The sequence below is a fragment of the Cricetulus griseus genome, assembly GCF_003668045.3.
Source record: "Cricetulus griseus strain 17A/GY chromosome 1 unlocalized genomic scaffold, alternate assembly CriGri-PICRH-1.0 chr1_1, whole genome shotgun sequence".
Taxonomy (NCBI): Eukaryota; Metazoa; Chordata; class Mammalia; order Rodentia; family Cricetidae; genus Cricetulus; species Cricetulus griseus.
The window spans coordinates 103,745,172-103,762,502 of NW_023276807.1; the positions used below are offsets into that span (position 1 = coordinate 103,745,172).

Genomic DNA, 17,331 nt, shown 5'->3' on the forward strand with positions numbered 1-17,331 from the left:
AGGGATGGCTAGACCTGTATTGCCATATGGGGTCTCAGTGACACACAAATTCCTCAGAATTGGTCAAAATTTAGTGTAGATGCATCTAATAGTGTACTCACAGTAATTGTGGCTTAGACAAAATGGAAATTATTGCTCTGACACAGTAAAATAAATCCAGAAATGGGCAGGCAGCTAGCATGACAGCACCCATCATCAACCCAACTCCTTCCAGCTCCCTTATCTCAGAATGTGAGTTTCACACTGACCCAAAATAACTGCTCTATTGCTAAATAAGCATCTGGACGAAGGTGGATGTACCCTTTCCTTTGTAGAAGACTTCCAGAAGTAACACTATTTCTGCTTGTATCTCACTGACCAGGACTTATTTAGTCACATGGTTCTAGTTAGCTATGGAGAGACAGGAACTATAGTACCTTAACTAAATGGCAATTTGCCCATATTAAAAAAAAGGTCATATTTCTGAATAAGGTCAGATTAATTGTTAGAATGCAACTGTATTACTTATTTTTATGGATGGAATTGTATCACCTCATAATTTATATACTGAAACACTAACTTCTCAGAATATCAGAATGGGTCTGTTTGGAGAACAGATGGTGGCCTCTCCCCTCTCCTGATGGGTCTTGATATGCAGCCAATCTGTTTTGGAACTCACTTTGTAACCAAGGCTGTCCTTGAACTTGAAATACTCCAGCTTCAACCTGTCTATTGCTGGGATTACAGGCATGCACCACTAAGTCCTGGAGAGAGTCTTTAAAGAGGTATTGAGATAAACCGAGGCTATTAGATCTTAATCCAGTTACATTTTTATAAAAAAATTAGGGGACAGACACAGAGCAAGGATGGTGTAAAGCCTCAAGTGGAAGCTGCTCTGCCAACACCTGGATTTTTAATTTTTAGTTTGTGGAACTATGAGAATATAAATATCTAATGATGACTCCCAGTTTCTGTGGGTCTATGGGCCCAGCTTATGTAAGTCCTCTGCTGCCTGCTTCTCACAGTGGGCAGTCTGGTACCACTTCCCTCTTATCTGAAAGAATGGCTTCAAAAGAATCATCTTAGAGCTTTAGTGATGTTGGCAGAGTCCACTTCTTTGTGGGCTGATAGACCACCAATATCAGGCCTGAATGTTGACCATGGGCAGTTCTTTGTCAGTCTTGCCAATTGCTCTTTCTCAATGTGTGTAATCGGGGCTGGAGAGATGCTTCAACAGTTAAGAGCACTTGTTGCTCTTGCAGAGGACCCAGGTTTGATTCCCAGCACCCACATGGTGGCTCACAACCACCTATAACTCCAGTTCCAGGGGATCTGATGTACTTTCTGACCTCAGGCATCAAACATGTGGTATAACAGATACAGACAGGTAAAACATGCACACATAAAAAGAATAAATCTAATTTTAAAATCAATGCAAGTTGAGAAGATGGTAGTGAGCAGGACTAAAATTACATTTGTAACCTAACAACAGTGTGACATCCCATTAACTTCGCCTTGTATTGGTTAGAAGTCAGAAGTCAGCTGCCCATACTTAGACAGTGCTAAGAGGCAGGGCTCATTGGGCCTTCCATGTCTGCCTACTAGCAACTACCAGCTGTTAGAACTTGCCTCATGTGGGAGCTGGCACTGGCTTTATGCAGCGGACAGTGGCATTAGTAACTGGAGGGACATGGAATTCTAAAGACTTTCTCTGCTGTCCTCAGTTTAACAGGGGTTGGCTGCTTATACCTCCCATGGGTAGTGTTGGCTCCTGTGTACTTGGCCATTTTGAGAAGATGGAGGAGTTTCTCATGGCCATGGAATAGGGCTCTTGAGTCTTAGGGGTAGCCTGAAGAGCTTAAATGGGTTCCTAACTAAATGCATCACCTCCAGTCAGATCTCTCTGAAGCCAACACCTTTTGCTGGACAGGCTGAAGGAGCTGGGTGTATCCATACTATTCTAAGCTTCCTGTTTAATTGCTCACCAGTGGGAGATGGAGATTCTGGAGACAAGGACCTCAGCTCTGGTGGCGATGAGGCCCCTTGTAGGTTCTGGCTGATGACCAGAGCAGTGCCATGGTCCAGCACTGTGAAGTTGAAGTGTCCGATCAGAGTTGCACTAACCCCAGCCTCTCTTTGGGCTGCAGGCACTGCTACTTGTTTGGAACCCTTTATCAGCTTCCTCCACAGCACATCGTCTGGTGCCGCCTTTTTTTTTTTTTTTTTTTTTTTTTTTTTTTTTATAGGCTTTCATGTCTGAGCTAACCAGTGCTTCAGGGGTCCACGGATCACAAGGGTTCTTTGGTCCTGCATAAAGGTCACTCTGGTTCCCTTCTCATTTCAGGGAGCCCTTAGCATACTGCATTCGGGACTGTATAGCAGGCCATCTGTCAGCTTGCGGACAATGAGTGCCTCTCTGGGTTTCGGGTTCTGAGCACCACCACCGCCATGGGTGGCTTTCTGCAGGGAAATTTCTTTGCTGCCCTTCCCCTTTCCAACCTCTTAGTCTTCCATGTCTCCCCAAACCCTACTGAGTTGCCAACTCCTCCGCCCGCCTCTTTTTTCTGTCCTGTAACTCCTAATCTAGTGCTCGGCCACTCCCCTCAAACCCACTCTTGGTTCAGCTCCGCCCCTCATCTAGCAACCCGCCCCGCCTACCTCATCACGCTCTCTCCCCGCTCCCTCCAATCAGAGGCTTGGTTTGCCGGAGAGGGGCGGGGTCATATCGTAGGGGCGGAGATTCTTAGCAAGTTGGCAGAGGCCCGGCATGCTTACAACCAGGCATTGGGAAAAATGACGCTTCGGCCTGTCAAATCTGCGGATCCGGCGTGGCCTCTCTTCCGTCGGCATGACGTCACAGGACGCAGGCGCCGCGGGGGTTGCCGGGACGGGCCCAAGATGGCTGGGCGCTTTGGTTCCGCTTCTGCCCGCCGCGCAGATCCCCATTCATTTCCCCGCTGCTAAGTGGCGCCGCTGAGGGCGACTAGGCTCCAAGCCTTCGGGGTCTGTCCCGCCGGGCAGGAGGCCGTCATGGCAACCCTGGAAAAGCTGATGAAGGCTTTCGAGTCGCTCAAGTCGTTTCAGCAGCAGCAGCAGCAACAGCAGCAGCAGCAGCAGCAGCAGCAACAGCAACAGCAGCAGCAGCAGCAGCCGCCACCACCACCACCGCCGCCGCCTCAGCCCCCTCAGCCGCCGCCTCAGGGTCAGGCGCCACCGCTTGCACCGCCCCCACCGCCGCTGCCCGGTCCGGCCGAGGAGCCGCTGCACCGACCGTGAGTCCGGGCGCCGCAGCTCCTGCCCTGGGCCGCTCCCCTGGCCTGCGTGCTGGAGACAGCCAGCGCGATTCCCTGCCCAGAGAGAGGGTCGCCAGTCCTCTTCCTGGCCCGGGTCCTCGCCTTGTGGGGGTCTTTAGCTTTCCTCACTGGAGGCAGAGCCTGGTCAGGCCTGCGGCGGACTCGCCGAGGGGCGTCTCGCCCCCAGTGCTTTCGCCCTTCTTAGCTTGTGAAGTTAGGGAGCGAACTTGTTTCTGTCTTCGGGAGAAACTGGGGCTGTGGCTCACATGACTCCAAGAGAACTTGGAGAGGGCGAGACCTGTCTCCCGGGTCGCCTCCTTAGGTAGGCCTAGATGCTGGGAGCGCAGGACAGCGCGAGTGATGTGCGGATAGTGGATGACATAATGCTTTTAGGAGGCCTCAGCGGGAGTGCTGAGGGTGGGGGAATGTGAACCATCCAAATTGGATATTCTTTTTCCAAGTGACACTTGAAGCAGCCTGTGACTTCAGGCGCTTTATATTCTCCTGGTGTTTCGTTTAGTTCATGTTACAGTGTAGTAACAAGGTTTTAAGCATCACTGGAGAGGTATGTTTCTGTATGCTCCTATTGGCCTGCAGGTAATTGGATGAACTGTGGTTGTCAAGTACATGATGAGTTACTTAGGTGTGATTATTAATAAAAATTATATGTCTCTGTGTCATATATATATATATGTGTGTGTGTGTGTGTGTGTGTGTGTGTGTGTGTGTATGTATGTATGTCGATTGATATTTATTGCCTATATTTTCTGCTGGAAATAAAATGGACATGTTGGTGATGCGCAGTTTACATCAGGGAATGATTTTTATCAGTGTTACAGTCAGACTTGTTTTTAGAACATGGGCCACTCTGTGTGCCAGTGAAAAAAATTCCTATTTAATTCTTTGCTGACATCTTGTCATCCTTCAGAAGCTTGCTGCATGTGACTGGTGAGAATATTTGAAACAGAAGAGAGACCATGAATAACAATAGTCTTAAAAAAGAAAATGATGATCAAGACATTTCCTGGAAGTCCACGATGAGTGTTCAGCCCTGTACTTTCTTGCAGTTCAGGCCTTTCAACTGGACATTTTATTTCTAATGTGGATTTCTATAATTAATAAGGAGAACTTTCAGGAAACAACCTACTGAAGAATCCCATTATTAATCCTCATTTAGGAAAAAAATTGTTTTGTTGCTGGGAATTTAGCTTAAGGCCTCACACATGCTGGGCAAGTGCTTTACCACTGAGCTATATTCCCAGCCTATTTTTAGTAATTTTTCTTGTTCTTGTGCTTCTGATAGGATCCTTTTTGCTGCCCTGGGAATCTAGTTTTTTGTTGTTGTTTTTTTTTAAATGAAGATTTGGGGAAAAATGTTGGCTTATTTGATAGAATAAAATATAGGAATAAATTTTTCTTCTATAAGGTCAAAGAGGGTTTGAGTAGAAAAATCTTTCCCTTTAGATAAGTAATATATTTTGAGACAGTCTCACTGTGTAACTCTGGCTGACCTGGAACTCACAGATATCTATCCTCCTGCCCCTGTCTCTTCAGTGCTGGGATTAAAGGCATGTGCCACCATGCCTGGCTGTATAAGTATTTTCTAATTATTAGATTCTTAACACGACTCTGTCTCTCTGGGTGTTAGGAATTGTGCAAGTTCACATATTCCTCATATCTTCTGTAAGGGAGGGTTGGGGCGGGGTGGGGTAGGGTGATTTCTCTCCAGCTGCTTCAAGCACAAATTCAATCTGTTTTTGCATAAGTAATTCATTAACATGGTCCAGTTCCAAAGTTAGGAAAGGTTAAATAGTAAAACATCTCCCTCCCCATTCTCCTGAGTGCCTAACTCTGTCCGCAGTAGCAAGCACTGTTACTCATTATGTGTCCTTTCAGATAAAATCTGGGCATATGTTAGGACAGATTTTTAAATTATTTATAGACAAAAGTAGTTTGGAACGAAAGCTTTTAAAAGTTTTAAAACCTTGTTAGTTCACTGTATAGCAAGAACTAACTGGAATATTTCCCATAATCAGCTGCATTAGGCTTGTATTTATTTTAACTAAAAGCATATATCTCCTGTTTCTGTATACTTTGCTGTTGGAAAAACAGGTGTTCATTAATGATAAGTAACAAACATACTGATTGGAAGCTTCAATTTTGGCATTTTTGTCCACTTGCTTCAGTTAAAAGCCCCCCCCTTCTTTTCCTCCAAATTGAGACCAGCCAAAACAATTTTAGAATAAATCTGTTCTATTTTTATGGCTCTCATTGTGTTACAGAGAACTAGTGTCACAGCCGTGCGTGGGCTTCTGTTGAAATAGCTGAGAGCTCCTTTCTCTGATCAGTGTATAGGATGCAGGAGCTCTTTGGGACTGGCTGTGGGGGGTCTGATGGGCCTTAAGCAGTTGACATTCACTTTTAACCTTTTTCACTCTTCAGATTCCTACCTCATTTTTCCTGATTGTAGTCATTCATTTACCAATATTTGCTGATCATCTCCTGTTTGCCTAGCATTATTCTAGCTGCGGATTTTAGCAGGTAACAGTTATGTTCTCATGAAGCTAAAATTCTAGGGAGGGATATAGTAAGATAGTATCTTAATAAGTGATGAGGTACAGTAAAGTAGGGAAGGGAATTAGGAAATGCCAGGGCTTAAAGTGTTGTTTTAGACAGGATGTTTAGGTAATATCTAGTTGAAGACTTTTTGGAATAAACATTTTTAAAGAGTCAAGAATCTACTAGGAGGGTGTATGGAAGAGTAGTGTTCCTGCAGGGAGAAGTTGTCAAAAGCTTTCTTGAGTGGGGATTAGTGATGACATTTTTTTTCTGGGTGGAATAAGTGAGGGTAAGTGTTGTTGGGGAGGGACAAAGGGTAGAGGAAAGCCACATTGGTGTTATCAGTTATTGCATTTGGCTCCAAATAGAAAACCTGGCTACAGAAGCTTCAACAGGCAAAGGCAAGAGTTTATTATAAGATAAACTAAGTCTAGGAAGTTCAATAATAAGATCAGGAACCCGTTCTCCAAGTCCCAGTCTTCATTCTTGCACTTTTTTTTTTTTTTGTTACATGTCTTGTTGATTTATAGCAATTTCTCATGTTCTGGGTATTATTCCCTTATCAGATATAATTTGTCTTTTCATTTTGTTTATTTTTGAGACAGGAGTTTGCTATGTACCTCTGCCTGATCTAGTATACTATATAGCACAAGTTGTCCTCAAAACTTGCTGTGGTCCTCTTGACAGATACTGGCATACTATAGATATGCCCCTGTAGTGTATGACATGTGTGTAGTCTGTGTTGAGTGGTGTATAGTGTATATAATGTGTGTGGGGTATGCAAAGGCCAAAAGAGGATGTTGAGTGTCTTCCTCTATTGTTCTCCATGTCTTTGATTGAACCTAAAGCTGTTGATTTCTTTGAAGCTGGCTGGCCAAAACACTGGGGATCTGCTTGTCCCTACCCACCACAGTGAGATTTACAGGCATGCCTATAGCCACACCCAGTTTTTGCATGAATGCTGAAGAGTTAAACTCAGGATTTAGGCTTGTAAAGCCAGTACTTTTACCCAGCTCAGTTCCTTGACTCACTTCCTTTTCTCTCTCCTCCCTCCCTCCCTCCCTCCCTCCCTCCCTCCCTCCCCTCCCTCCCTCTCTCTTTCTTTCTTTCTTTTTCTTTCTTGTCTCTGTCAGTCCCTCCCTTCCTCTCCCCTTTTCCCCTCCTTCCTCCCTTTCCTTTCTCTCTCTCTCTGTCTCTTTTGGTTTTTTGAGACAGGTTTTCTTTGTGTAGTCCTGGATGTCCTGAAATTCATTTTGTAGACCATGCTGTCCTGGAACTCACAGAGATCCTCCTGCCTCTGCCTCCCAGGTGCTGGAATTCTAGGCATGTGCCACCACTGCCTGGCTGACTCACTTTCTTGATAGTATTCTTCAGAGCACAAAAGCTTTACATTTTGATAAAGTCTAATTTGTCTGTTTTGTCTTTGCAGTATGTTACATATTTAAGAAACCACTGCATTATCTGAAATCATAAATACTGCTCCTTTCTTCTAAGAATTGTAGAGTTGTAGCACTCACATTCAAGTTTGATCCATTTTGAGTTTGTGGTTAAGGTAGTGTCCTGACTCTCTTGCATATGGAATCCAGCACTTCAGTTAAAGAGAATGAATGTTCTTTTCTCATTGAATCATATTGACATCTTTGTTGAAAATTAACTACCTTTCTACATGTAGATTTCTCTACTTCCTTTTCTGTCATTGATCTGTGTATCTGTTCTTTGCCAGTACTGTATACTCTTGATTACTGGTTTGTATTGTGATCTCAAATTATGAAGTATGTCCCCCAACCTTTTCAGCATTGCTTTAGTTATTCTGAGTCCCTTGCATTTCTATATGAATTGTAGGATCATTCTGTCAGTTTCAGTAGCTGGAAGTTTCTCTGCCACCTGCCAGTTCCCAATAACCACTCTGAGGCTTAATATTAATTAGGATTGTTTGACCAATGGCTCAGGCGTATTACTAATTAGCTTTCACAATTAAATTAACTCATTTCTACTAATCTGTAATGCTCTGGCATGTTAACTCCTCTGGAGGCTACATGGCATCTCTCTGACTCCGCCTTCTTTCTCTCTGTATCTTTGTTTGGATTTCCCACCTAGTTATATTCTGCCTGGCTATTGGCCAAATCAGCTTCTTTATTAACCAATGGTAATAAAACATATTCACAGCATATAGAGGGCCATCCCACATCAAGTTTCTACAAAGAAGCCATTTGAGATTGACTCTATGTATCAATCTTATTTAGTTCATCAATATTGGCAAGCTTTCATAGCCAGATAGTCGATATTTCAAGCTCTGTAGACATAATGTTTTCATCACAGCTAGTCAGCTCTGCCATTGTAGCATGAAAGCACCCATAGACAATATATAAGAGAACGAGTGCTAAAATTAATATCATTTTTCAAGTCAAGTTATGAAACATATGTTTTATTCTCTTTTTATTATTGGTATTTTGAGACAGGCTTTCTTTCTCTTTATAGCCTGGGTTTCCTGGAATTAGTTCTGTAGACCAGGCTAGCCTCAGAGAGAGTCACTTGTTTCTGGCTCCCAGTGCTGGAATTAAAGGTGTGCTCTCTTATGTATGTCTTGTATAGGTAACCATAACTGCAGTAAATTCTTTATGGCAACAGCCATGTCATGTCTGGAAGACAGCATTTCATAGAACTCCCTAAAACCTGGCTCCAAAATTATCTCTGCCCCTTCTTCCCTGAACCTTGGGAGTGGGGGTTGATTTAGATGTCACATTTAGGCTGACTATTTAGCAATCACTTCTCAGTATACTATGAGTCTCTGAATTGCTGCCCACTGAAAATAGAAGCTTCTTTTTTTTTTTTTAATTAGAAAGAAGATTATTTTACACGTTAATCCCAGGTCCCTCTCCCTCCCCTCCTCTCCTGCCCCCCCCAACTAATACCCTACCTATCCCATACCCTTTCTGCTCCCCAGGGAGGGTGAGGCCTTCTGTAGGGGGGTCTTCAAAGTCTGTCATATCCTTTGGGATAGGGCCTAGGCCAACCCCCTTGTGTCTAGGCTCAGGGAGTATCCCTCCATGTGGAATGGGCTCCCAGAGACCATCCTATGCTAGGGAAAAGTACTGATCTATAAAGGGACCCAAAAAGAAGCTTATTTGATCAATGTAGACTGTACTACTAATCTATGGATATAAACATAAGTATTTAGAAGGCAGTCTAACAATATGTCTGTTATGAGAAACAATAGTAAGGTTCCCTTTTAGGGCCTGTAACCTCCTTCCTCTGAGACATGGGCTTTGGACTAGGTTTATACCTTTTATGGAGCAGGCTTTAAATCTAGTCAGGAAGTAGTTGATTATCCTTGTATCCTTTATACGACTATTGCACCAGTAGTCACATTTTGCCTCCATTGCCAATATTGTAGCATTCAGGGTCCAGTGCTTAATAAGGCCATTGATGTCAATTCTTTCCCAGTGGCCTGTATAACACCTTCTGGGATTATGAAAACTAGCCAGCCAAGAGGAAGTTTTCCAGTCAGTTCTATCTTTAGTTATCTGGTGTCCTTTATGCAACCAAAGTGTGTTATATATTCAGCAATTAGGTCTTACCATCTAGTTACATTGGACAAACAAGAGCAATGGAAATAGCCTGTGTTGTTTTGGGGTGGTGGTGGTTGGGGCTGTGCTTCTGGTGTCTCCCTGACCAATAACTTGTAAGAAGGTATCCATGCTTAGCATTGAGAATTTTCATTTAATAATCCATGTTTTCTGGGGGACATATTGCCCACTCATGCGTGTACCTGTGTTGAAACTCCTTTAAAAAGATACAAACATATTTATAAATTAGCTTTCAAAGTAGTGAGTTCCGTAAGTTTTTTTTCCCCACACATCCTTTACATTTTGTAGACCAACACATAATTATTACATAGCCTAACAATTGCACTCCCAGGCATTAATCTTGGAGGAATTAAAATTTAGAGTTACATAAACATCTATATGCAAATGATCAGTAGCTCTAGGGGTAATGGCCCAAATTGGAATCAATTTAGAAGTTAAGTTAAGCTACTTAGCAACAAAAAGGTGTATAGCTGCTGATACCTGCAACAGTTCAGATGAATAGCAGGGATTATAGGACATTGAGCAAGCTAGTTCCTAATGCCTACATAATGTATGATTCTACTTATGTAACATTTTCTGTAATGTCAGATCTTTGGTGATTTAGTAGTTTTTTTTTTCTTCTTCTTTTTTTTTTTTCTATTTTTCCCCTGTGGTAAAATAACATGTTATAAAAATATAACCATTTGAAGTATACAAGCTATGATGGTAAAAACAGTGTTCTGTTATCACCACCAGCCACCCCTGTAACTCTTCTTTTTAAGATTGCTTTTTAAAGTACATTACAAATTTTCACCTGACATATTGTAATTGTGATTTTTTATGATGAACAGGTGATTTTTGAATTACACATGCTAGTACCTTCTGTTGCTATTAACTCATTAGCAGGAAAAGCTCTGGTAGTCATTTTCAATGATACAGACTATGGGGTGGGCAAGTCCTAGGCCTTGACTCCCTAGTCAAACGGCATTTGTATGCTGACATAAAGCTTTGGTTTGTGTATTTGTACTCTAGCTATCACCTTTCCTTTGTTAGCCTTGGGTTTGATTTTCGGCTCTGCTGACAGATCTTTCTCTCTAAGCTGATCTTTTCATACTTAAAGTGAGGATAGTTGTGAGAACTGAGGAGGTGATGTGCAGCTCTTTGTTCCTTCCTCATTTTTGCTAGAATGACATGTGTTGGTTCTAGAGGGAGCTGGATGAGAACTTTTGTTTTCAGTTAATTTCTTTATTGATTCTTTGGGAATTTCACATCATGCACCCTAATTCTGCTTACCTCCCAGTCCCCCCCATGTCCTCCCTTCACTGCTGCAACTCTCCAAAAGAAAACTAAAACAAAGCAAAGCAAGCAGACAAACAAGAAAACAAAACCAAAAATCCTCTTTGCCTCTCCATCTTTCCTACCTATCCATCACCTCTTCAGTTGCCCTGGTGGCATTGGGAGTGATGTGTCACACACCATACCCTTTTGTCCAGTCAGCTTTACTAGCAAATGTTCATTGCAATGAGTCATTGGTCTGGTTCAAGGCCTCTGGTTTCTGGTACACCGTCATCACTGGATCCTCACTGAAATGCCTCGGGGTTATCATGTAGCTGCCCTGAGTCATGGAGATTCTGTAGGATTCCACAGGACCAGTCCCTTCACAAGCTCCAGCAGGTCCTAGATAGGGTAGATGTTAGGGTGGGCCAACCCAAGGCCCAGCTGTGGGCCTGGGTGGTAGCTGAGCTGGTCGGTCTGGGCCACTGGGTCCACCCACCCCAGATAAGAGGGCGGATCCAGCTTCCCTATGCCTGTGCCACCAGGTCATTGAGAACTGTTTGTATTTTAATCACTAAATCCAGAGTTCTAGGCTCATGACAAATTCTCAGGAAGTACTTATGCATTGAGTTATGGTCTGTGTTTTGTTGAACATCATTTTTCATATTTTCTACTTTTGTCTTTCAAGTATTTTTTTTTCTATTTACCAGTTTCATGCTTTAGAGCCTTTGTCTCTTTTTTATTAAAAAAATGTGGGCAGGCCAGGCTTGGTTGCCCATACATTTAATCCTAGCAATGGGGAGGCAGAAGCAGGAGGATCTCTGTGAGCTTGAGGCCAGCCTGGTCTACAGAGTGAGTTCCAGGACAACCAGAGCTACATAGTGAGACCCTGTCTCAAAACACCCAAAGCAAAATTGTGGGCTAGTGAGATGGTGAGAGGAGGTGCTTGCTGCCAAGTCTGACAACACTCTGAATTGGATCTCTGGGACCTGTGTGGTAGAAGGAGAGGACTGGCTTCCACAAGTTGTTTCTGATGCCCACATGAGTGCCATGGCATACACACAAAAATGTACTAAAATGTGCATGTAAAACAGTGTATAAAACTTGGCCACCATTGTTAGTCAGAAATTAGCATTGGTGGCATTTCCTTCAGCTGAATCCTCTTCATTAGTCTTTCTTTCTTTCTTTCTTTCTTTCTTTCTTTCTTTCTTTCTTTCTTTTTTTCTCTTCTACTTCCTCCTCCTCCTCCTCCTTCCTTCTTCTTCCTTCTTCCTCCTTCTTCCTCCTTCCTTCTCCTCCTCCTTCTTCCTCATCTTCCTCCTCCTCCTCCTCCTCCTCCTCCTCCTCCTCCTCCTCCTCCCTGTCAAGTTTATACAGTCTGAAAGGAGAAAAGAGTATCAATTGTCATTCACAGTTCTCAGGGAATTCCACTTTTATTTGCATTTAAAGTCCCTCTTCTTGTGTTCCAGTCTGTGAATGGCTTATGCTTGAACTTCATGTTAAGTTCCCAGTGGCAGAAGAGCGGGGAAAGCCTCAATATATATATATATATTCCCCGATCTCTCCACGTCAGATGATGTCATCCTCTTTCTTGGGGTGTTACATGTTTTATAGATCCCGATGTTCCCCACTTGCTATTTGTTGTGAGGAGAGAAATGCAGCATATAGCACTACAGAGGACAGAGGATGGTGGCAGAAGGCAGCAGAAGCACTTTCGCGTGATGCTGTCCCAATTCCAGGAGCCTCCAGGATACACTTGGACTCCTGAGGACATGGGTCTGTGGCAGACAAGAGTATGGAGAAAGCCCACTCTGCCCTGGGCCCTCTGGATAGCACTGTGTTCTAAAGGCAAAGGGCATGTGGTTAGGGAGCAGACTGGGCCCCTGTATAGTGCCATGGTGACTAGTGGCACCATTTGAGGACAAGTAGGGGAGGCATGCATGGTGGCTTGCTTCCCCAGAGACAAGCAGACAAGCTGGGCATAGACCAATTCTAGTAACCAGGAAGACTGCAGATCATAACGATGGTTGCTGATTTGGCATCAAAGGTGTGATACTGTCAAGGCCACAATGGCTGAAAGTGGCACCAACATGCTGCAGCCAGAGAAAGTGAGTGGTCAACACGTGTGTGAACGTAGGATGTTCTGTGAGTGCCAATAGTTCAGGACTGCCATTCTGCCTTTTCTCTTAGACAGTGTCTCCCATGGAGTCTTCGAGGCACTTACAGAGCATATTTCTGTGTCCACTCTCTTGCTAGTCTGTTGTATTTCTCTCTGTCGGCCTTGTAGGTGTGGGCTATTTCTGGTACCAGTGGGTGGTCAGGGTTGGGGTTGCAGAGCAGTGAGCAGATAGATAAGAGAACTTTGGACATGGTCAATGCTGGGGACCACTGGGACCTCAGGATGTCCAGGCAGATGCTGCCATTGCTGTTGATATTAGGGTGATAGATTTTGGTAGTAAAAGCAACCTTTGGGGGCTTGAAAGGATAATCTGTGGGGAAGTGGATGGTCAGGATGAAAACACCTCCTTGGTAAGGACTGTCATTTGGGCCCATGATGGTGGCCTGCCAGTGGAACAAGTCATCACCTATAGGCCCTGCAGAACACTAAGCAGGAGGATCCCTCTGTAAGTCAGTCAGTTCCTCCTGGATCCCTTTCAGCACCGTGCTCCAGCTGCTCACCCCCACCCCCAGGCCCCTCGGGGGCTGCCTGAGGTGGTGTCTGGGCCTCAGCGCTGCACACCGGGCTCTTTAGTGTTTCTTCCTTACCTTTGGCACCTTTCTGCACTGATGTATAGTTTCACCACAGAATTACATACTTTTAACAATCTTGTTGGGCTTTTCTTACTTTTTGGGGACAGTAGTTGTGACAGGGATTTGAAGTGTGATCCAAATTGGTCTTGTCAATAAGAACCTGGAGTCACATATTGGAGTAAAAGCTGAAAGATCAGAGAAGCGAAGGAGCAGCCACAGCCACTTCTTTCCTCTGACTCCTCAGACTGAATGGGGCAGAGATTCTGTCTACACCCTGCCTTATCACTTCCTGTCTCTACCCCATGTTGTTACTTCCTGTCTCCTCTCTACAGATCTCCAGATCTCTATGGTTAACTAGTGGCTAGCTCTGCCCTCTGATCTCCAGGCAAGCTTTATTTGTCAGAACACAAAAGATCACAATGGGGATTAAACTTGGCCTTGAGAAAATATAGCCTACATTTTTTTTAAAGATTTTATTTATTTATTATGTATACAACATTCTGCTTCCATGTATATCTGCACACCAGAAGAGGGCACCAGATCTCATAATGGATGGTTGTGAGCCACCATGTAGTTGCTGGCAATTGAACTCAGGACCTCTGGAAGAGCAGTCGGCACTCTTAACCTCTGAGCCATCTCTCCAGACCCTGTAGCCTACATTTTACCCACTGAATTTTACTACAGTGTTACTCAGTTTTGAGTATCATGTGAATAGAATCATACAGCACCACCTGTTGACACTCACATGTGTGTCACAGTCTTTTTGTGTTTAGTGTTGTTGGTTTAATATTTACCCATTTAGTCTGTCTGCTTTGTATGAATATGCTACGTTTTTCTCATCTTAGTTATATGTTTGGGTTATTAAGTAATACAATTAAGTGCTGCTGTGAGCATACCTCCTGCCATCGTGGCCTGTCTTTTCCCTTACAAAATGGTGTTTTTTAACCCTTATTTTGAGCAATCCCTTATTTTGATGAAGTTCAGTTTGCCATACTTTTCCATTATGGTGCTTTTATTTCTTTTTTTTTTTGATGAATTTTTAATCAACCTGAGGTCATGAAACATTTTCTGATTCTGTTGCATAAATGACTGACATTGATTTGCTTCCCCATTGAAGTTGGCTGTGTATCAGGAGTTAGTTTTTGTGTGTGGTGTGAAATAGACTTTTTGTTTGTCCTTCCACTGTGGACACTCTTTTTTAAAGTTTCCTTGATGCTCTGTGTGTATCTCCTCCCTTTGCATTATTATTAATGTTATTATTTTGGCTTTATTTTGAGAGAGTTTCTCTGTGTAGCTGTTCTGACTTTTCTGGAACTCACCCTGTAGACTAGGCTGACCTTGAACTCACAGAGATTTTCTTGTCTGCCCTGAGTGCTGGGATTAAACGTGTGCATCACCATCACTTGGTTGTCTTTTTTCTTTCTTTCTTTCTTTCTTTCTTTCTTTCTTTCTTTCTTTCTTTCTTTCTTTCTTTCTGGATTTGTTTGCTTTGTAGCATATGCTGGCCTTGAACATGTTGTGATCCTCCTGCCTCTACTACCTCCTGCATTCTAGGATTGAAGATGTATATCATGCCTGGCTCTAGCTATCTTAAAATAAGGAGGGTCTCTTGATAATAGAACTCTTCATTGTACAGTACGTTATGCCTCAGTCTGTCTTTGTATTTGAAGAACCTTTGTACACCATACTGATTCTTGTATCTTTCTTAGATGGCTTCTTCTGTGTCCCACAGAAGACTGTTAGAAGATTGTAGGGTTTTGCTGCTTAAAGACCTTCCTGCATGATTTCGCACGCTCTCGCGCGTGTGCGTGTGTAAATCCTGGTGAATAGGAATGTTTTCAAATTCCTTGAGTTGTCCAGTTTACCCTCTTAGTATGAAATCACATTTAAAAAATATTTTTATTTTTAATTTGGTGTATATATATAATCTGTGGGGGGGCTATGCACATGAGGGGTATTGGGTTCCCTGTATCTAGAGTTACAGGTAGTTGTGAAGCTATCTGATACAGGTCCTGGGAACTGAACTTTTGGTCCTCTGGAAGGACCCAAGCCCTCCTAACGACTGAGCCATCTCTCCAGCCCCTGGAATTACATCTTAAAAAGCACAATCAGTGTAATTTTAAAGTTAAGAATTCATATGAGAGGGCCTGGATTCGTATTTTCAGAGATAGTTTTTAGATAATTTAAAAATGCATTACATACCTCTGTAATTGTGAGCCTCTGTAGATTGCTTCATTGCACATTTAGAAGAAAATGGTTGAAGCTTGTTTTCGTTTTTTAAGATGTAGTTCCAAGTGGTTGGAGAGCCAGGATTGTTTTTACCTTGTTGATACAGTTCCTGCTCAGAGCTATGCAGTTTCTTTTATTCATCTTACTTTTCATGAAAAACAAATAAGTTTGACTTGTCTCTAAAAATCCATCCAATTCCATAAGGAATGAAATAGCTACAGGTTGTTTATTGTTTTTTTTAGATATCGGGTTTTCTTATTGGACAGAATGAGATAAAAAAAGAGGTTTTTTTCAAATTGGGACCTAGGCTGGGTATTGGGAGCTGGAGGTTAGGCATGAGGACCTTGACTTCTCATCTAGAGGGGGATACAGTGTGAGGTTCAGGCCAGCCTGGGAGAGAGAGAAGAAGAAAGAGGGATGGGGCCATCTACAGGACTTCAGCTGGAAGATGTATGCCCTAAACAACTGCAAGGTTTACTGTTTCTATTTCCCTTCTGTTTTAAACTGAAGGTTAAAGGGCCAGAGTTCCCTACAGGTTGGAGAATATTGGTGAGGAATGAGGTTGAAAGGTAGCCTGAGGTCAAATTGATTTGTTGTTTTGAGACGAGATTTTGCTATGTATATCCCTGACTTCTCAAATCCCTGATTCTCCTTCTTCAGTCTTGAATGCTGCCAAGTTATAATGTTGGGATCTTGTCCAAATTGACTTGAGAAGTCTATACTCCTCTCTGTTCTGAGGGTGCCATCCAATCCTCATACTTTAAATAAGAGCATTCAGTGTGCTAGAGGAGGTACTTTTCATAAGGCCTTGGATGTTCTGGCCTGCACTTTAAAAACTGGCATCCTGAGAGGTTGACTTTAGTAGAAGAGCTGTGCTGCTCTTAGAATGTACAGTATGTCAGAGTTCACATGCACAGTAGATATAAGAGATCGGAACAGTATCACTATGTGATTGCAAGCAGATGGTTTGCTTTTCACACAAAGCGGGTACTTAATAACTGTTGCTTGAATTTTTAAGTCAGACTAGCAACTATTGAGAACTTTATATGGTAGCAACATTTTATGTTTATGTAACTATCAGATGTAACAAAAGTAAGTTTTTCCTGAAATGGGTTTAGTTTGCTGAAAAATAGTTCAGGATAAGGTAAAAAGAGAAAAACTTAAGATTTATATTTTCTTTGTTTGACTGTGATAGTCTACTCTGTTTTTGACAGTAATATCTTGGTAACGAGAATCTGTGAACAAGTGATCATTGTGTGTGGGAAGTTAAAGGACAACTTTGGAGAGTTGCTTTGGTTGTATTAGTCAAGATTCTGTAAGGGAACAAGACTGAAACGATGTATATGTGTGTATATATATGTTTTAGTTATTGTTCTATTGCTGTGATGAAACACCGTGACCAAGACAACTTACAAAATGAAGCATTTAATTGGATGGAGGCTTGCTTACAGTTTCAAAGGGTTAGTCTGTTATCATCATGTCAATATTGTGGAGTCAGCCAGGCAGGCATGGTACTGAGAAGTAGCTGAGAACTCACATCTGATCAGCAGCTTGTGAGCAGAGAGACACTAAGCCTGGTGTGGGCTTTTCAAACCTCAAGCCCACCCCCAGTGACAAACTTTCCCCTACAAGGCCACACTTCCTAATCCTTTCCAAACAGGACTACTAACTGTGACCAA

At 42.9% G+C, this 17,331-nt stretch overlaps 1 protein-coding gene and 1 pseudogene across 1 annotated transcript in view; one reads left to right on the plus strand and one right to left on the minus strand.

Moving 5' to 3' along the window:
- Positions 1-3,009: 3,009 nt before the first annotated feature.
- Htt (huntingtin) overlaps positions 3,010-17,331 on the plus strand; it is a 143,534-nt gene continuing 129,212 nt past the window's right edge. The window contains exon 1 of the mRNA XM_027387134.2: positions 3,010-3,251. Within this exon, the coding sequence (XP_027242935.1) occupies positions 3,010-3,251 (242 nt within the window). The remainder of the gene's footprint in view (positions 3,252-17,331) is intronic.
- Positions 12,857-14,329, minus strand: LOC103159624 (annotated as a pseudogene).